General features: G+C 38.0%; 3 protein-coding genes across 6 annotated transcripts; 2 read left to right on the forward strand and 1 right to left on the reverse strand.

The window, feature by feature from the left end:
* The first annotated feature begins 1,905 nt into the window (after positions 1 to 1,905).
* Positions 1,906 to 7,696, forward strand: LOC133522735 (uncharacterized). Of its 4 annotated transcripts, none has more exons than XM_061858161.1 (4): positions 1,906 to 2,046; positions 4,417 to 4,617; positions 5,229 to 5,349; positions 5,651 to 7,696. In XM_061858161.1, the coding sequence occupies exons 2-4, from the start codon at positions 4,419 to 4,421 to the stop codon at positions 6,132 to 6,134; spliced, it is 804 nt and encodes a 267-aa protein (XP_061714145.1). In that variant the 5' UTR covers positions 1,906 to 2,046; positions 4,417 to 4,418; the 3' UTR covers positions 6,135 to 7,696. The 4 variants fall into 4 exon arrangements, with proteins under 4 accessions (XP_061714145.1, XP_061714146.1, XP_061714147.1 ...); XM_061858162.1 differs by having other exon boundaries at positions 5,666 to 7,696; XM_061858163.1 differs by having other exon boundaries at positions 5,244 to 5,349.
* A 1,278-nt stretch (positions 7,697 to 8,974) lies between these two features.
* LOC133522736 (pleiotropic regulator 1) lies at positions 8,975 to 17,018 on the forward strand. The gene is made up of 10 exons (XM_061858166.1): positions 8,975 to 9,252; positions 9,743 to 9,867; positions 11,106 to 11,330; positions 12,111 to 12,197; positions 12,390 to 12,475; positions 13,646 to 13,768; positions 14,506 to 14,577; positions 15,164 to 15,338; positions 15,789 to 15,934; positions 16,691 to 17,018. The coding sequence occupies exons 1-10, from the start codon at positions 9,137 to 9,139 to the stop codon at positions 16,880 to 16,882; spliced, it is 1,347 nt and encodes a 448-aa protein (XP_061714150.1). The 5' UTR covers positions 8,975 to 9,136; the 3' UTR covers positions 16,883 to 17,018.
* A 528-nt stretch (positions 17,019 to 17,546) lies between these two features.
* On the reverse strand, positions 17,547 to 21,649 carry LOC133522737 (tubulin-folding cofactor B). Its single transcript, XM_061858167.1, has 5 exons — positions 21,430 to 21,649; positions 20,677 to 20,876; positions 19,547 to 19,690; positions 19,226 to 19,384; positions 17,547 to 18,420 (listed from the first exon to the last, which is right to left on the reverse strand). The coding sequence occupies exons 1-5, from the start codon at positions 21,550 to 21,552 to the stop codon at positions 18,303 to 18,305; spliced, it is 744 nt and encodes a 247-aa protein (XP_061714151.1). The 5' UTR covers positions 21,553 to 21,649; the 3' UTR covers positions 17,547 to 18,302.
* Between the last annotated feature and the right edge of the window lie 200 nt (positions 21,650 to 21,849).

Genomic DNA, 21,849 nt, shown 5'->3' on the forward strand with positions numbered 1-21,849 from the left:
GACGAAAGTAAAAGTTACCGCCGGTGGAAATGGTCTGGCAATGTTGATTATCAATTTGTAGCAATATTTTGTATACTTAACATACATCAAAATCAGTCATGAGAATTTAAGAAAAGTTAGTATTATTTTCACTTACCTTTAGCACCGTGTACCGGACAAATGGCCGTTGGGCCAATATAACAATTATCAGACATTAAAAATACATACTAACACTACATTATCCCATTCATTATATTCATGAGAAAATATTAAGGTCTGGCGGCTCTGGGATCTTACTCTAAATACGAATGAACGTATGTATCGCGATGACTGTGATGACGGCAATAAGTAAGCAGACAGTATTCGTATAAATTGACTCGATAAAAAGGCTTATCTTATTCTCACTCAATTTTCTTTGCATGTTACACGTACCTACGATATTTTTACATAAGTATGTACTTATACCAATCGGACCGATCCATCATTCCACTTTAGTACCTATCGATATCGTAATGTATCGTCTGTAAATAGCTTAGGATTATTATTGACTGTGGTGTGAATCTACTTGGCCTAAAAACAAACTGTTTCCAAAAATGACGCCAGCATTATTGATAACATACAACTTTTACCAACACCAAGTTGGACCGGACGGGACCGAACCGGACAAGCCGAACACCCGGCACCAATGAGGTTTTGGGAACGTATGTATGGTACGAAATATAGAATTTAAACATTGGTCAAAGAAAAGAAAACTAGAGAAAACCCAGAAAACCTAGTTTTAAGTTCTAGTTCATTGAGGTCGTATTCATACGGCCCGATTAAAAGAAGGAGATACGATAACAATAAGTTCTGCGGCTGTAGCACGGTCGTATTTTTATCATTTGTCTCTATGCCTGTCACTTTCGCACTTACATACTTGTTAAAACGTGACAGGCATAGTGACAAATGATAAAAATGCGACCTTGCTAAAGTTCTCATTTAGATATCGTTTTTATGTCGTATAATTGACAGAAGTAGCTCGGTTAGCTTGGGCAACCAATGTCACTTTAACGTTAGAAATATCGTAGATAGATCTTGGGATCACAGCGGAATTGAAATAAACGTCAATATTGACTTGTCGTTTAGCTATTGATCTCTTAAAGATCTTTCCAAGAATCGGGCCGTTAATATTCTTAGGGTTAGGTGTGGTGTTTGCCTCACACTAAAATAGGTACTTAAAGTTAGGTAGGTAGGTACCCCCTAGTTAAGGACCCCTGACTGCAACTACTACTCCTAATTTGATCAATTATTTAGATACCACTAGCTTCTGCTGCTGATGATGATGATTGATAAAAACTATCCTGTGTCTTTTCTAGGGGCCTAAACTATTTCCATACCTATTAAATTGTGTCCAAATCGGTTCCGCTGTTAAGCGTCAAGAGGTAAGAGACAGACAGACAGACAGACATACTTTCGCATTTAAAATATTAATATAGATTAGGCTTAATGTAAAGCTGTATGGTAATCGTGTAATCTAATTAATCTAATAAAATAACAAAGAATACAATTTAAATTATAATTAGAAACGGTCCATAATAAAATGAAAACCAATTTTAAACTCAATTACAGCTGTGATCAAATAAAAATATAACGATATTTAAAAATAAGTAACCGCACCTAATTGTATACTTTCTCTTTTTCTATCCGACACAAAAATCTAAAGCGTAAAAGAGATAACCATACAAAACATCCCTTAAATGTTGCGCCCTAATCCATGGCGCGAAATCTCAACGCGCAGACGCGAATCAATACCCCACCCTCCACTAACTCCCTACTTCACGCTGTAGGAATCGCTCGCGCTCATATACATTGCGCGCTTTTAATGGAAAGTCATAAAGCGGGTAAGTGCAAAAAGTGCAATGGATTTGCAGTTAAAAAGTGTGATGTGCTAGTATCGCGTGTTTGGGGATGTCACGGAAGAGTTTCGCGCTTGCGCTCTGCATCCGTGGACCAAAATTTTGAGACAAGTGTAAGCCGTGTGGTAAAGTGCGTCCATTTTGCGAGGATTATCGAGTTTTAATACAATAAGTGAGTATTAATTTAGTGAATTTATTGTGTAACTACTCGTGTATAAACTTGATGTAGGTAGGTACTTAAGTTTGAGTTCTAATATTTTTCTGGTGATTGAAAATCTCTTTGTTTAAATTAAGTATTTCCAATGTCGAAAGTCAATTAATTTAATTAATTAATTATCTAGAATAAAAAAGGAACTCACGACCATACTCAATCAAACTTACATTTACTAATAATTACTAATTTTATTAGCATTATTTGAATTCAGTTTCGTTCGTCGATTTAATTAATTAGTTAATTAAATCAGGTCTTCAGGTCTAGTAAACCTACGTAAATAAATATTTTATTTAGAACTATTTATTTAAATAATAAAGTTTTATAGATGAAAACTGTTAATGTTGTTATAGCGACAACAGACATACATCATCTGTGAAAATTTCAACTGTCTAGCTATCACGGTTCATGAGAAACAGCCTGGTGACAGACGGACAGACGGACGGACGGACAGACGGACAGCGGAGTCTTAGTAATAGGGTCCCGTTCTACCCTTTGGGTAGGTACGGAACCCTAAAAAAGCTCAGTATGCTTGCGTGTTGTAGCACAAAACAAAACATTGGAAATCCTTACTTACCTGAGTACCTACGATGAATTCCCGTTCTCCCAGCGATGTCATTGTGCTTACCCAAGCACAATGTCAAGCACCCGCCTGGTACGTCTTGAAATCATCGTCCTTGTTATATCTTTCAACGCGCATTTATGAGGCACCTAAGACGCGTGACGCTAATTTATTTTGGCGGAGTACGAATAAGGAAACGGCATTCTAATAAGCTTATTATTCTATTTAAATTTCATCTCGCTATACTTAAGATATAACACAGACTTTAATGACAGTTGGTGTCACAAGCCCTTTAACAAAAACCAGCCAGTTCAAAGTATGCGATAGATTGCTATTTAAAACTTCTTTTCCTTGGAAACTTCTTTTTCTTTTGTTTTGATCTTGTTTTGATCTTGTTTTGATATGACCTTAAGGCCTCATTCGCACGAGAGTTTAAAAAGCGTCGCGTTAATACCTGACGTTAGTAGTTTCGTTCGCTAAATTCGAATTAACGGCCAACTTGCAAAGTCGACAATGCTCGATAAAAAAGCGCAAGCGCCATTGTGTGAATAAATTGCGTGGGTATCCATTTTTGTAATATAAACGCTTTTATAACGTGCGTTGTAAAGGTGCTTGTGCTAATGAGGCCTAAATATCACTCGCTCTGATTGGTGTGCTCGAAATGCAATCTGAATCGTGTCATTGGGCATCCCGCTGGCACTTACTGGTGCTCGCTTATTGATAAAACAGAATTGGCGTCACGGTTCGGTTAAAAATGCTTCTATCTACATATTATTAAAATTGGGGGAACATATAGTAGATACCCCTATAATGGAACAGGAACCGGTAATGGGACATAAAACCACAAATTTTGTAAAATAAGTACTGTAGCAGTATTGCAACGCGACATTATTGCTGGCCGCATTTTTGAGGCAGCAATGCAGTCGGCAGTCATATCGCGCTGCAATACTGCTGCAGTAATGCTGGTGCAGTCTGAATACGGACGGTACTTTAGGGTCTTGTTTAGATGGTGCGCAAACCCGCATGGGATTTTAGCAACATTGCGGAATTCTGCCGACCGATCAAATACCGCAATGTAATGAATCTCGTATGCGACTTCTCTCATAGTCTTAATATATTGAATTGTGGAATTAAATACATTTATTTTAAATTAATATCGTTGTCTCTATTCTCATTCTAATATTTCAAATCGCTAGGGTCATGTATTCATGTCCCATTATAGGGGACCCATCACTGGTTCCTTTCCATTACCGGGGATTCCATCACTGGAGCTTTATGGTCCATGACTGGACATAAAAAAACATAGTTTTAATTTGTTGATTATGTGGAAACGAATTGCTGCATCTTTTGTACAATACGCCTGAAACATAAAAGACCCTATCCGTCTTTTAACACGATAAGGAGTAGAATTTTTACATATATCAGGGAAATGTCACAAATGCTACAAATTTGCTCTTAAATGTTCCATGACTGGTGCCGTTTTCTTATACTTAATACAAAAGTCGCAGTGAAAACCTACCCTTAAAATCGTCGTTCCAATCCAATATTTTGTTATACGAAGACTTTTCATTGCATATGGGTTGCGAAGCGTACCTTACGAGCGTACTTAGCATATTGGTCACCATAATTTAAGATCCTAGCTCGAAAAATAGGCGCTGCTTTCCACGGCCATATCATTTCCGTCCTGTGAGTCACGCTACATAACATTTAATTAGCAGAAAAGTCTTAAAACAGTAAGCAAATATTTTTGTATCTTCTGTCTCTTCCAGTCATGACGTGCGGAGCGCAATGCATGTCCCTAGGCCCGCCGCCAGATACTATCCTGTATTTGCCACCACCACCGCTACCGGCGTTCGTCGCTAACGTTGCGAACCTGACTCCACCCTGCCGCACATCGAAATGCCCACCGCCGAACAACGAGGAGAACTCCTTGTTTCCGGGCGTGGAATATCATGAGCTGCCTAGACACGGTGAGTGCTAGACATGACTTGTAGATAAAAAAGGTGTACAGATTTTAGGTAATGCTTCGATTTTTTTATAATCGATATGTGTGGAAGGAAAACATCTGTAAATCCTACACCAACTAAGAAATTCTGAGTATAAGTTTATACCTGCGAATGCTCTCGGTAATATAGATAAAGCTATGGATGGTATCTATCATTTCATATCTTGTATCATCATCTCATCACGTAAGATGTAGTAATGATTTGGTATTTAAACCTACCATGTTTAATACACTACACTATTTATTAAGGAAAGAATAGGTATGTCGGGCATAAAGGCAAGTGTTAGGTAGACTCTAACCACGATAACAAACATATAAACTTGGCAGTAAGAATACATACATACCTATCCCTATAAGCTCCATACTTGACGTAGCACTTGGTATGAAAACTTAACGTGGTCTGACTCCACCTTTGTGATCAAGAAGAAGGACGTTATAATAACACTGGATGTTGCAAGAAGAGCAATAACCCTGGAATTACTGCATTCACTTATTGAATCAAATTATTGTTAAACTTGCAACTTCCACTGTTTACTCGTACATGTCTCTTGATGGTGATGGAACCGGTGTTGGTAGTGGCGGGTGTTGCAGAACCAGGCGGTGGAGACGATACTTGGCTGCTCGTGCTCGTCACTTGCAGCGTAGCTGTTCTCTGCATCGCTGCACTGCTGGCGATATTCCTGTTTAGGTGCCGAGAGTAAGTGTCAGACATCTAAAGTACCTATATCCTGTTAAAAATTCTCTACCTCTAGGTCGATCTCTAATATGATAAAATATACACTTGTTGGTTGTTGTTGTTTGTTTGTCTTGTTGTTTTGTTTGTGTAATAACATTGACTGAAAATGTTTTTTTATTAACTACTCAATAAATACCTCTTCTAGACTTATGATTAAACAATAATAGGTACTCACTACAATATACCTAACCTTAATGTCGGCCTTCTTTTAGACTTTCAGACTTACAATATCTTATACTCATTATTTTCCATTACCTACAAGGTTATCCTTGTACAGGTCCCGAAGCGGTTGCAAGAGCAGCTCAGGCAAGGCTGGAGGCTCCAACGCGCTCTACGGAGGCGCAGCTCTCGACTCCCGCGTCCTCTGGGCCGCCCTCACACCTAGGGGCACCCGCCACTTTGTTGCCGACACCTACCCCCATGATGAAACTGAAGATCATCACTACGAGTGCGTCGAACCTCCACTTTATAAGTTGGGTCCGCCAGAAGACCTCGCTATAACGCGGCATTTCAACGTCGAATACGAAGATCCAGCTCCATTGATTGAAAGCTATGCTGACCGCACTGAGGAATACTTCAGAAACGGCATGGAAACCCTTCGCAGGGGAAGACCACTGGTTTCCTCTCCTACCAGAATCGAACGACCCAACTTGCCACCTCTTAATCTCCAGCCGAGGACCCTCCGCAGGGCACCGCATTCTCGACGGGTGAGTGACGCCAACAACCCAGAGAAAGCGGCCATCTGAACCGAGGGTGGCGCGGTCTTCTCCGTCGCCGACTCTACCGATATCGACTACGATTGGCAACCTGACACCGCCAACGTCGATCGACTCGTGTAAACTTCCAGGACGTATAGGCAGCGACATACTAAAGAGGATTCCTGACGACGAATACCCGTACTCTAGTGCAAGAATTGTGTGTGCAAGAATTCTATAAACATCTACCTGTCTCCTTTCACCCTTCTAAGGTTGCCGTTGCCTGTATTTTCAACTATATCACTCATCATTAGTGTGAAGGAAAATGTTATGAGCCGCTTATGCGGCTGATGGACCACTTAATTCATATAGTTTTAGTTTTCAGTGAATGCAAAGCTTGAAGTGCAAGTTTATAGTGAACAACATTTTCAGTGACTGCGTTCTGTGTAATAATGCTCTTTAGAGATAGGTATATATTGCTGGCATAATGGTGAAACGTTATGATTATATTGCGTTAAAACCAAGTATCTACTTATGGCCTGGGGGCCTACCGCGAAAACCGAAATTCGCAAATTGCTCTTTTACTCTTCGTAAGACGTAATCAGAGTGACAGAGAAAAATGCCCGCAATTGACGAATTTCGATTTTCCCGGTAGCCGCCCTGTTTCCATACTACGCCACACACACCAATCCTTTCCAATTTAATTAATCTAGCAGGAAAGGACAGAAGGTATACACCAGTGTTTGAAAACTGGTGCTGTTTTAGCAGCATGCATTTAGGTATTTCTATGCATTATTTTAAAATTAATTATTTAACTTATTTATACCAAACTGTAAATACCTAGACCATAGATATTTTATAATTTTAATGTTTAACAGCTGTGCAATGTAAAATGCAATGCCATTCTTTTCTAGTCTTATTAGGGACACGTCTTACTGATACTCTGTAGTAAAATTGGTGGGGAACCCTTTAGCCTTCTATCACTTTGTTTATTGTTTTTGAAGTAGGTGAATTACGGCTCGATTCGAAGAATGAGATACGATATAGATAAGTTCTGGTTTAGATAAGTTCTCATTTAGATATCGTTTGTGTGTTGTATAATTGACAGAAGCAGCTAGATTCGGGCAACCAATATCACTTTGACGTTAGAAATATCATAGATAGATGATATTGGGATCACAGCGGAATCGAAATAAACGTCAATTTTGACATTTCGTTTAGCTATCGACCCGTTAAAGATCTTTCCAAGATCTTAAACGTGTCTTAATCATTCTTCGAATCGGGCCGTTTAGCTTGTGCTGAGAAGTTTACTATAAATTCGATGTTGAAATGAAAACTGCTAGCTTCAGGTTGAGTCCTACCGCTTTTATCCCAATATCACTTAAAGGGTTAACATCAATGTTTCTAGTCAATACGTATAAATGTCACAATGTATTTTTCACAATAGTACCCTGTACTCGATGTCTATTTCTACTCTATATTTAATTAATACTGCAATTACTGCACTAAAAAAACGTAACGTATTCATATAGACGAAACTGCGTAATGTCTGTGTTTTACATTTTGTAATGACTGCCTTTTATACGTATCAATAAATCATTGTTTTACTCTTATTTTTTGTATTATTTTCAATGTCCCTTTTTAGAGACGTAAAATGAGCGTGACGTCATTAAAGATCATATTATCACGCAAAGTTTTATAATATATAGGAAATCACCACGTCTCAACGGAAAATGGCCTAAATGCTCCTAGAAGGAATATTTAACCCTAATTCAATCCCTTCAGTTTGAGAAAAAAGATAGGGTAGGTAAAGATAGACTCCGATTACGCTAATATAAGTTTGCACCGACTTGGCAGGCCATACTACAAGTAAAACTTAATGGGTGACCAAAGGGTGACTTAGATTAATAATCTAATAATCATTTTTACTCTTTGGCGCCACCCTATTTAGCGAGGACGAAGCATATATAATAATATTCCTAAAGATGGAGTCTAAGTCAGCTGTCACCGTAGCCTCACAAACGCAGCCACATTTTTTATGTACGATTAACAATGAGTAACCAGACAAGACAAAGCATCTTACATAAAATCAATCATTTTACATAAAATTAAATAATATATACCCTGCAAGGGTACAGACTGCAGACGTTGTGGCCGTGTCGATAAAGTCATATCGATAAACTATCGGCACTATTTACAATTCTATTTTTACTTGAAAGGATTTAAACTACCTATCTAAAATGAACAGGTAACAATTATAATACAACTTTATATATTCTTATCAACCAGGATGAGTTTGTGAGTTCAAATGACAAATAAATATTACAATAGGTAATCAATGGCAGAAATCCATGGTACAGCGGCCAAAACCAACCAAAATATGTGTTCCGCAATAATTGAGTTATTTTATAATGTCATAAAGTATTCATTATCCATTAGCTGCTAACCAGGATTTGAACCCGGGACCATCGGCACGGCTTCATAGGTAGGGTCGCTCCCACTAGGCCAGACCGGTCGTCGAAATCATCGTTATCATCGTTATCGATATCATCATAGAAATGCTAATGATTAGCATTTCTATGACCCTACCTATGAAGCCGTGCCGATGGTCCCGGGTTCAAATCCTGGTAAGGGCATTCATTCGTGTGATGAGCATGGATATTTGTTCCTGAGTCATGGTTGTTTTCAATGCATTTAAGTATTTATAAATATTTAAATATTATAAATATCGTTGTCTAAGTACCTCCTAGTGAGTATTATATTCTTTGGTATTATATTCTTTGCTCGGGACAAAGTCTACCGGATATAGGGTTCCGATGTAACTCTATGGAACCGCAACCACAAATAAATTCATTCCTGAACGAAAAGTTCCTGTCATGTTTAGTTGTCAAACTGACAGTTCAAAATTGACGCGACGCTGTATGCCTATTAGGGCATTTACGGAATTATTATTTAATAATAAATTAATATGACTAGGTATCTGTAGCTTAATAAGTAACTAGTAAATATTGTAACATTAAAGTTTAATTAGTGTAAAAGTATAACGCAACAAAATGGCTGACGACGTGATAAAGCACTCTGTTCACACTTTGGTGTTCAGATCGCTAAAGCGGTCTCACGACATGTTTCTGGCTAACCAGGGAATGCTGCCGCCGATTGATGAGAAAGCGTGAGTATAGAGCTTATACTTAGAAAATACTGTATTGGTTTGCACTTCAAGGTATTTTGACGATTAAACAAACCGTTGTAGGTTATATTTTGGAATATGTTTACCCTCAACTTTGAGCGCAAACTTCAATAATGTTTCTCTACGATAAAGTTGGAGAAAAAACTAATACGCGAATGTATTCCTTAAACTGTATGTTCTCATGTTTCAACTGCAGTGTAATTTCTCTAAGTCTATCTTCCCTAACCTTAATTAGGTGTGAACAATTTATACTGTTAATTATGCTATGGTTCTGTGCATTTGTAAGGTTCCTTGAATTGATATTCTTGATGACTAGAGGACCTAGCATGCTTCAATTTATTAATCATATCATCATTAGTTAAATAAAATTGTTAAAAACAATACAACAAAAATATGACAACATTTACAGTTTTCTATAAATATAATTTTGGTAAAATGTTGTTTTCTTTTTATAACAAATTAAATGTTGCAGCGAGAAAATCTTAAAGACTGTGAAGGCCAGAGACAGCTATGGGCAAGTTATGGCGGCTGTGCAGAAGGCTCAAGCTGTTAAGCAGCAGGAAGTGCTGAGTCGGCCGGAGACACCACATGATACAGGTATGATACCACTGGAGAGCAGCATCATTGAGATTGCTGGGAAAGCCTTCCATTCAGGAATCAATTTCATTTGGGTGGTATTATGACTGCATACTCATAGTCATTTATTGATAACATTCTTAAAATATTACAAGTCAACAACAGAAATAGTACATTTCGATGCTAGTGCGGAAAGTATGTCATTACTTCACAAGTACCGAGATATCTTGCCATGAGTAAGAGTGACAAGACTCGGGACAAGTGAATAATGACATTTCTGCATGTGTATTGAACGACGTTTTTTAATACAGTTGCGAAAAAATAAGAAAAACAACAAGTAATTTTTTTTTGCATGTTCTATAAGACAGAAACAATTGTAAATATAAAACATTGTACCATTATTACCTAAGTATCGTTATTTACGATTATTTGTGTATATTGTGATTATTTGTGTATTTAAATTGTATAAAAATAATATCGAATGTTGCCTTTAAAACATGCTTGCAGTAAAAAAAACGCCTCTTTTTTGACAGGCGTTTTGGCAGCTATTCCGTTCCATTCAGACAACTTGTTAAGGACGGTTGTTCAATATCCAATATTAAAAAATAAATGTGTTATAATGATGAAGAGGTAAGTAATAAAATATGAAATATGTATATTTTTATTATTCTTACATGAACAGTAGGTTTTTATGTTCATTATGACTTTTAAAGGAAACTATCATTAACAAAAGTATGAATTTAAAAGAATTGGAAAAGTGAAAAGCACTAGTTTGCGTAAACCAACTTTCCGCACGCTAAACAGCTACGTAAAGTAGCACTTTTTCAGCAACTGTATTAAAAATACATTTAAAGCATTGGAAATAGTATAAATAAAAAATATGTATGTATATTTGTTAAATAATAATATTAAGGCTGGTATATATATATATTATTGTAGGTACTGTTCACCTACAATATATTCCAGTACTACTATATGTTTATAGGTGGTTGGGTAATTGATTAGCATTTTATAGCATTGTTTTTATTATTATTTTTGTATCCTCTACAATAGTTATTATTATCCTTTATAATAGTTTGCTTAGAGTTAATTTTAAATGTAGACAAAGGATGTACTGATGCCGAGTTGCACATTGTCCTTAAGTTGTATAAGATTATGGTGAGAAAATATTGCCAATCTTGACAATTCAAAAGTTGTCTAAGTCATGTTCCATAGGGAACCATCATATGTTATAACACATATGTTATATTTCCCAACAGAAATGGCAGAATCAGCAGCCCTAGGCTCCGACGGCGCAATGCTCCCATTCACAGGACCTGCACCTTCGGCCGTGCCCACATCCACTGCTCTTGCGCCCCGGAAACCACCTACCATGCCCAAACCCAAGTGGCATGCACCTTGGAAACTGTTCAGAGTTATATCAGGCCATCTTGGCTGGGTGCGCTGTGTTGCTGTTGAGCCCGGGAATGAGTGGTTTGCTACAGGTAAGTTCTTCTTCAGTCGCTCCCTCAATGCTGAGGATCGTGACATCATATCCTTCTGCACAGTTAAGTTAGCTTTTGGGTATTCTGATGGTTTTTCAATGTTTCAGTTTTTGTGTAAATTTTATCGTGTATTTCGTATTGACAATAAATTCTTAAGAATGTCGAAAACAGCCATATTTCAGGAATAAATAATTTAATATGCTCTTATTACATGCTGATTACATAATTGAATTTCCTTCCTGAAAATCCCGCCCAGGATTACCAGCTTCACAAACAGGAACTCACTATTAGCCGGGTCCACACAGAGCGAGCATACGCGCGAGGCAATTTCCTTGCGCACTAACCGGCCAGGGTAGACGTGCCTCTGCCGAGCCGGCGCGCGAGGAAATTGCTTCGCGCGTATGCTCGCTCTGTGTGGACCCGGCTAATAAGTTAGCTAGCTAGCTAGTTCAGTGAACCCATAATAGATAAAGTAAGAGCGAATCACCTAGCGTGGTAAGGGCATGTGATGCGGAGGGATGAAAGTCATGTGACGAGAAAGGTATTACGAATGAATGTGGAGGGATGGAACGGGAGAGGAAAACCTAGGAAAAGGTGAATGGATTGTGTGAGAGATGACATGAAACGAACGCGAGTGAATGATGAGATGAGGGGTGACAGAAAGGTATGGAAGAAAAAGACATGCTGCGCTGACCACAAATGAATGGGATAAGGGCAAGCGAATGATGATTGTGGTTCAGTGAACATTTCTGGATTTGCAAATTCCATTCCATGTTTCAGGTGCCGCAGACCGTGTTATCAAGATTTGGGATCTGGCGAGCGGTAAACTTAAGGTGTCACTCACTGGACATGTCAGTACAGTTAGAGGTAAGAAACACCATACTTAGCAAAGTTTCTTTCTCAAAACAAAGCAACCCTATATTACTATTTACTTGGCCACTATTTCGCGCGGAGTGGCCAAGCTACATCAAACACAATTAGCTTTATCAAAGAAATTAATTCAAATTAAATTAATGTAACAATATAACTTAGGTAGTAAAATTAATTAAAACATTTCAGGATTGGAAGTGTCATCAAGACATCCATACTTGTTCAGCTGCGGTGAAGACAGACAAGTCAAATGTTGGGACTTAGAATATAATAAGGTAAATATGTGTTAGCATTTACTTTATGGCAATGACTGAACAATTAAAATTTGTTGTCCCGTATTGTTTAATTACTTCTATGTTATTTGTATCTTTTACCATTTATGTGACGGTGCATAGTAGTAACCCATGCTAAACAAAATTCATATTTTTGGAAAGCTAATGAAATGACTCGTATATTCTGTAATAACATTAATTGCGGTAAAGTTATAATTTATTGAGTTAGAAGCATGTTTTATCAGTACTTATGCCATCCATGCACGGTAAAAAATCGTATATTTTCAGATATTTTGTAAACGACTACAGTTATCCCATAGCACTTAAAATGTGAACAAATATCAATCATGATCCGGTTGTGGAATGAGCTACCTGCCGAGGTTTTCCCGAGGGTCTACAGTATGAGGTTCTTCAAAAAAGGAGTGTACAGATTTTTAAAGGGTCGGCAACGCGCATGTAACACCTCTGGAGTTGCAGGGGTCCATAGGCTACGGTGACTGCTTACCATCAGGCGGGCCGTATGCTTGTTTGCCACCGACGTGGTATAAAAAAAAATGGTCGGCCGCCATCTGTCCCCCCTTTTTTTTCGACCCGTCTCCCCCTCCATAAACTAAAACCGGTCAATTCGTATTCTGGAGATAACGAGGAATACATCCATACCACTTTTAGGTATTTAGAAGAGATGTCTACGAAAATCGTGAAGGAGACTACTTCGGGTTAGTTTGCCTATAGTCTATTATAAAGGCTTAGTCAAAAGCCAACTACATTAGAAATTACCATCGAAGTCGATTTGACTGGTCTAAATCCTCTTAGTGTTCATTGTTTGGATGACAATCAGTGATAGAAAACGCCAATCGAAACCAAAATAAATGAGTCTCTTCACTTCAAACTCGGATAAATCCAACTGTCGAGATTTGGGTTTTGGCATTAAGAAAAGGTAATAGGGTTGATATTTCCTAAGAGGGTAGAGTGGATTTATTCGAGTCTGAAGTTAAACGACTAAAATAGCCACCTGTCTTTTCGTAGCTGCTGTCATCACGATACATTTTTTCTTTTCGTTTGGCGTTTGTCGATGTACGATTGTCCTGAAGAGCCGAAGTTATAGACACAAGGAGCCGCGGTTCGCATGGCCCTAGTCTAAATAAGACTAAGCCTTAACATTGTATTGCCCAGGTGATCCGTCACTACCACGGGCACCTGTCGGCGGTGTACACGCTGGCGCTGCACCCCAGCATCGACGTGCTGGTGACGGCGGGGCGCGACGCCACCGCGCGCGTGTGGGACATGCGCACTAAGGTACGACGCCGGTCACGTGTGTTACAAGCAGTACACAAGACTGAAGTGGACTGCGATTTTGTACGATATTCATAGTCCGCGATCAAGTGCTGCGTTGTTCATTGAATTTTGATCTAGTGACACAGGTTTTTTTGGCCATACCACTGACTGCAATTATCAATCCTGGCCTTATGTTATAGCGCGATTACAGCTCGCCTTTGGTTCGGTCGGCTACTCACATACTGGGCCAGGATGGCTTACTTGTGGCCGGATGCATCAACCGCACCTTGACCACAGAGAAATAAGAAGTAAGCATAGAGTGCTTACTCCATACATCAGTTTTGGTACCAAAACGCTTATTATTTTCGTAGTTGATATCTAACATCTAGTAGCGAGTAAACTGTAATATTAATATGTATTGTATATGAATATTAATATTAGTTGTGAATTGTTGAGAAATACAATCTAGTGTCAAGTAACGATACTGATAATTCCGCTACTTGACACTAGATTGTATTTATCGAGATGTCGACTACGAAAATAATAAGCGTTTTCATATCAAATCTGATATAAGGAGTGATTACTCTATGCTTACATCTTATTTCTCTATGCTTGGGACTGATCAACGCCACTCAACAGTGAACTATGAAACTTCTCATATAGGTGGTTTGGTGTAACCGAACTTTACTGTAGTAATATTATTTGATTATACAAACTTAAAGTTAATTCTGCCTGTTCAATTTTTTTTTGTTTAACAGGCCAATGTCCACACACTCACAGGGCATACAGACACTATCGCATCGTTACAATGCCAGGCAGGCGAACCACAGGTAAGTTGCAATAATGTTTTTTGTACATGCTTTCTTTTCAGCCATTAATAATATAGGCCACTATACCCACCACATAAACCTCCAGACTAAGTGCCAGTTGCACCATCTGCACTTGACTGACTGATCAACGTCACCGGGCGTGCCGCGGCAGTTTACTATGAAACTTTCCATACAATAAAATTTAGCGAACGCTTTAACGGTGACAGACAGTTTGGTACAACTGGCCCTAAGAGCCTGTATATTTAAGTAAATCGAAATTTCTTCAAAAACTATCACTATGATAGATTTCCACGCCTGCAGCGGCCCTGCAGGAGTCAACACACACCATTATAGATCCGCGATAGTGTGTTTAAGCAATTTCATGTCAGGTACCTAATTGTATAAAAGGACTGTAAATGGAAGGAAATAAAAGTATAAAAATCCATTTCTTTCCATCATGGTTCGTATTATTTTTTGCAATTTTATAAGGCTTGTTATTAACTTGGATATGTGAATATCAGATCCTAATTATCTTACACTACATTTTCCACACGATTATAACAAATTCACAATATTTCAAGGCTGATTAATATAATTTGTGTCCCAGATCATCACAGGCTCACACGACTCGACAATCCGTCTCTGGGATTTAGCAGCGGGCAAATCTCTATGCACTCTCACCAACCACAAGAAATCAGTCCGCTCCATCGTGATCCACCCTACGCTGTACACCTTTGCTTCCGCTTCGCCAGACAATATCAAGCAGTGGAAATGTCCAGAAGGTAACTAAGTGCTAATAAATCTTAAGCAATTATAAGGGGTGTAAACTCTGTGCATCCTCAAACTCAAGAAATCAGTGCGGTCCATTCTGATGTATCCTACACCCTACACTTTCGCTATATAAGATAAAACATTGGAAGTTCCAGAAGGTAATTCAATATAGTTACAACCATGTTGAACAATAATAATAGTATCTTATAATCAAAAAAAAAGAAAAAAAAATCATCAAAAGTTTCAAGTAAAAGAGTCATTGATAATTGGCGTTCCCTGGCTATAGTCACACTTTATTTCAACATCTAGTAGTGTACTGAATACCTACTTCATTAGACAAGCTTTTGCTTAAAAAGAGCCATGTTCAAGCCAATATCCCTGATTCGGGTATAGACAAACTTCTTTAGAATTTATATGCGACAAATTATCAATCTGACTGAATGTTTACTATAATCTTCTAGGAAAATTCATCCAGAACTTATCCGGCCACAACGCTATCGTGAACTGTATGGCGGTCAACCCTGAAGGCGTCCTCGTCAGCGGCGGAGACAACGGCACCATGTACTGCTGGGACTGGCGCACCGGTTATAACTTCCAACGGTTGCAGGTTTGTTTATTCCCTCTTCTTTATCCTACCCTCCTTGGTGATGCTGAGGTTCGCTTCATGTAGTCTGTCTCTCTTGAGTGCGGACATAATCCATATTGTCCGACTTCTTCAGTGTTGGACCAGCTTATACGTATTGTACATACGTATTCTACGCACCGCACTACTTGGAGACCGCATAGTGTTTTGGTGTGTTCGAAGAATCTGAGCGTTTAGCTTCCTGGCATACCTTTAGGGGACTTGCGAGGTACCTGTTTGTAGGACTCCCTAACTTACCTAACCGGGAGGGGTAGCAAGACGCATCTCAGGTCACACAAAAGTTGGATAGATCTAGTCAAGAACGTAAGACCCCGTTAAGAGATCCGCAAGATTAGTTGCCGTCTGGGTTCGTAATTCATTTTAACAGAATTACTTTTAGTTTGTGATTGACAAATGAAGTTTTAGGGCCTTATCACACTGGCGATTTTCACGCGAGTTGAAAGCGAGGCTAGCGCGCAACGTTCTCGCCTAGTGCCCAACGATGTCGCGGCTTATTACCTCCTCGTAATTCTTTGCAAATGCGTTGCGCGCTTGCGGCGAACTCGTTGCGCACTCGCCTCGCTTTCTACTCGCTGGAAAATCGCCATATGTAATAGGGCCCTTAGAAATTTCATTTTGTATTATGCAGAATGCTTCCGTCTCAAAATTGACTTAGTCTGCCCTACATGACAGTATATCTTCTGACCTGAAACAAATACCTATGCCCTTTACGATCCCCAGTCGGCAGTGCAGCCCGGCTCCATGGACTCGGAGGCCGGCGTGTTCGCGCTGACGTTCGACCGCTCGGGCGCGCGCCTGCTCACGGCCGAGGCCGACAAGAGCATCAAGATCTACCGCGAGGACGACGCGGCGTCAGAGGAGACTCACCCTATCAACTGGCGCCCGGAGATCCTCAAGAGGAGGAAGTTTTAATAAACTGTGGATTTTTAAACTACTTTCTTTTATTTTTACCATTTTGCACATGTCAAGTGTGATCATTCCCTTTACTTATAAGGCCATCTTTGCGATGACCGGACAAGAGGAAGTTTGAATAAAATATTATTTTTTACATGCCTTTTTTCTCGGTACCTACCTATGGTTTGTTAAGTAAGAGTGTTTGTGGTTGGATCAGTAACAAAAAAATATTTTTATTATTATTTTTTAATATTAATAAAATAGTGCTTTATAAATTAAACATTATAAAGCCAATTTATAATTACTGTTAAGCGAATACAATTTAAAAGATATGCATGCCTTGTGGAATGGACTTAACATGATTGTTAACAATGAAATAAAAATCCTTTAGAGAACAAACAAATTTACAAAATTAATTTTTTTTCAAGTTTACAAAAAACAAGTTGGTTTATTTAATAAAAACAAAGCCTGTTCTTCCAACCAGGGTATGGTCCTTTACAAACACTTGATAGGATTCTATACCAAATTTATTTTGAGTAATAAAGTAAAACATTCATGTAATGCGAGTGGTGGTGAGTACCACCCTGGATTATTTTCAATCCAGATTCAAACTGTATGGAAGATCATTCATACACACGAGTTAGATCTGGGTGGCAAACTGATGCTTCAATAATAGTTTAACTATCATGAAGAATTTATTGAGTATTTATTTTTATTTCTAAAATGACCATTTGTTAAGTATTTCATAAAATCATAATTTTAGTACACCACAAAAAATACATAATAATAACCTCACTCCATCAGTCTTCACGTCTTGCAAACTTATAAGTGGTAAGTTAACTTGCCCACAAGCTATACGTATACGAAAAATAAATGCAACCATTTAATGTATCACATGAGTGGATGTACAGTTCGCAGCAAATATTACTAAGCAGTTTTCGCACAAAATTTTAAAGTTAAGAGAGCAAGTCATTTCCTATTGAACACTTCGTAGGCTTAGTAACTTCTGCTGTTCACCGTATAGCGAGCTGTAAAATTGCGTAGACTATTGACATATATCTAAGCACGGGCCTTACGGGCACTAAGAATGGTGCTAGTTCAGTGGTGTCACTCACGTATTCGAGCTAATCGTGCATAACGCAACTAGTTTCGACCAATCGCGCGCGTGATGCGAACTCATCAACCAATCATGTTGTGGCGTTAGACTGCGCAATTGGCTGGAATTCGTGTGCGTGACACCGCTGTACTGGCCCCATTCTTATTGCACGTAAGGCCCGGCCTTGGATATATGTCAATCGCATAGATACATTATTAATTAATTTACTCGTAAAGTACCCATGCAATTTTGCGGCTGGGTGTACATCGCGAAGCTGAATTTTACGAATGCAGAGGTTGACGTTAAATTTATAAAATGAACAAGCGTTTTCACTGATCGCGATCATATTTCATCGTCGAGATCAAACTCCTCTTCGGGAAAGTCGCCGACGGTGACGTAGGCTGGCTTGACGAAGCCGCCGTATTTCGGAGGGCATGTGAAGTACCGCTTGCCGTTCACCCTGAAACGATAAAAGAAATACTTGAATTATTATACATAATAATATACTAACATTAACAACTAGAGATGCACCGAATGTTCGGTTACTATCCGGTATCCGGCCGGATGTAAAATATCTACGTACTATCCGGCCGGATACCCGATTGTAATTTTGGCATGTACATCACTCTTGGTTGATGGTAGCATCAAGGGTTCGTGCGACTTACAAACTTGTTGAGCGACAGAGACGCCACTCGTAGGTAGGTACATATCCCTCGGCTATCGGTGGGGTGTATATTTGAATTAGTAAATTAGCAGTAGAAACCAGTAGATGTGTACTAGTATACACGGTGGTTTTTAAAAACTCCATTAACTTTGGGGTATGGCTAAGACCATTTAAGGGAACAAAGTTAATAAAATAAAAAAATTAAACCATTAAAGTAATTAATAGCGTTGTTGTAACACGGACATTATATTTATATCCACCAAACAATTGAAAACATAATAAACATACCAATGACATTTCGAATATCGATTATCCGAGGTAGTAAATGCGTTTAGTAGCAAATGTATGTAGCAAGTCATGCTAAACACAAATCAATATGGAAACCAGCCCATAAAAATAAATCTTAGATCATCTCCGAAATGGAGTTAATTAAATCATAGATTATCTCCGAAATGGCTTATTTGATGATAATGTTTATTTGAGCAAGTTACTTAATTTAAGTTCAGGAATGCACCCTTGAAATTAACGGACTTCGAAACAACGAAAACATCGACAAACATCGTGTGCTTACTTTGTGACGTCACTAGTCACAAGTACTCACTCGCCGTCGTTCTTGCCGCGCGGCTCGTCATACTGCACGCCGATCCACAATCCTTTAGCGCCCTCTAGTGGCCCGTTGTACCGCACTGTCGCCCGCCGTACGCCTTGCGACGGGACGCGCACTTCGCAACGCGCGCCTACAAGCACCGCCGCTGCCAACCTACAAAAATATTAGATACCACATTCAAAATAGTGCTATTTTATATTCTAGTAGAACATAGTACAACAGTAACTCTAACAAACTGCAAATGTCGTCCCCTGACTGACAGGACCAAATAAAAAAATAAACATGGAGACAATAAAAAAGTCATAGTTAGCATACCTTGCTTCCTCCTCCAGTTCCTTCTGCTGCTGCTCCTTCATTTTAGCCATCTCCTCCTCATTGTACTTGCCGAGCCTGTTCCGCTGCAGGAATGAGCGCACAGTGTCTCCTTTCTTTTCATACTCCTCTTCTGACAAACGAAATCTGAAACAGTCATAAAATTGGTTTTATTATTACAATGCATGATTAACATGGCATTTACTTATTAACAGACATAGGCATCCGTGGGGCAAAATTGTTTGACAAGTAGGGAGTTCCTGTATCAATAAACTCGACTATCGATGCTAGTTCTATATACTACTACTAGTGATCACTCAAGGGTTTGCTTGTAAAAATACGTTTTTATTAAGAGTAAAAATAATAATTAAATAATATCTTAATGTACTCTTCTTCGTTTTTAAGACAAGACAAGACAATTTTATAATTTTACGCATCACAATTTTTTTCTTCGTGAATGTCCCATGTACTATTGTTAAAGTAAACAACCAGAATTTGTTCCATATTTTCAGGTATTAAGTGTCTAAAAGAGTAAAATTATAAAATTGTCTTGTCTTGTCTTAAAAACGAAGAAGAGTACATTGAGTTATTATTTAATTATTTTTTTACTCTTAATAAAAACATATTTTTACAAGCAAACCCTTGAGTGAACACTAGTATGTAGAACTAGCATTGATAGTTGAGTTTATCGATACAGGAACTCCCTACTTGTCAAACAATTTTGCCCCACGGATTCCTATGTTTGCTTATTAATAATTACTGTATAAACTTAGTGCACTGCACATTCTTCATTTTAATTAGATTATTACTATGATATAGACCTCAAGACAAAGGAAAAGGCAGACAAGAGAACTGAATCTAGACAAGTGATAAAGTAAGCCTTATGCAATAGTATTCAAGAGGACATAACATAATATATAGTCTTTTACTGCCATAGATTTTCTAAAACTACAATATTCTACAAACTAACAATTGGTTTGACAAATGCTATTGTCATTTGTTAACCCTTCCAATCCCACAATGCTTGTTGCTAATTCAGAGTATAAACTTGAGTATTTTTAAATGTTCCAGGATTAAACCTAGTTTATATATTATGAGTAGTAAGAAAAGTGAAATAAATCATGCTAATATACCTTTCTGCACTATCTGATGAACTAACATCACTGAGCAATACAAATTTATCCTCCACATGTATCCTCATTCCATCATCTATTGGGTAGGACCCGATCAGGGCATTGTCATTGTCTATGTCACACACATAATTGTTTTTACTGTCAAACAACTTCAGTTTCATTGTGGTAGCATTGCCTCCGGTAACAAGTTCTAGCTTCGTCTAAAAAAAGAATGGGTTTGTTAATGTTAAACTGAAAGCAATTGACCATAGTTCTGTCGAAATCAAGACACTTTTTATTTTTGTCAAAGTGACTTACACAATAACTCAGTGGATTTGGTTGCATTCTACATTTATAAAGGAATGGAGTAGGTAGTTTTCTGCATAACTACGGTCAATTAATACTTATGATTTTTTGTATATTATTTTGTTTGTAGACAATACTGTTCAAATTAACTGGGTAATAAAATTGATATTGATATTCTTTTGTCAAGCAGTAGGACAGCAAGATAGCAGAGCCTAAAAAATAACTGCATTTTGCCGATTACGCCTTACAGTAATAGCGAAGTAAAGTAAAAAAAAACATATACTAATCTATGATTATGCCGCCTGTTATAATTTTATTCAGCTTTAGAGACGTCTTTTAAAATCAATTATATTTAGGCTCATATAAAGATTTCTGAGGAAAAAAATAAGCCCGTTCTAAATGAATGTGTATTTATAATATTTTTTAACGTAAATAAAAGGAATCTAAACGGTAGGTGACTCATATAACCTTAAACTCGGAGACTGTTATTCCTTTTTTGAAACGCCTTTCAACTGGGGCTCCGACATCAGCGTCAGATTTCGTGATATGCACGTTCACAAAATCTTGGGTAACTACTTGTATATTCTCCATAATTTACAGTATTGAATACACACAAACAAATCTATCTCAAAATTCTCTTTGTACCATCTGATCTGTCAAATATATGTCAATGTCAAGCATAGCGCATAAAAAAGAAAAAAAACAACGTTCCGTTCAAAAACTTGATGATAATTTTATTATTAACTACTTTAATACTTTTAACATAATTAAAAACACAACCAACTTTATATTATATTTGAATATCAAATATGTTGCTTGGATTTTGAATTGCTGTCACATTGAATTATATTTTAATAGTTTACGTTGCACCATCTAGTAATTTAAGAT

This window comes from Cydia pomonella, chromosome 11, assembly GCF_033807575.1.
Source record: "Cydia pomonella isolate Wapato2018A chromosome 11, ilCydPomo1, whole genome shotgun sequence".
Taxonomy (NCBI): domain Eukaryota; kingdom Metazoa; phylum Arthropoda; class Insecta; order Lepidoptera; family Tortricidae; genus Cydia; species Cydia pomonella.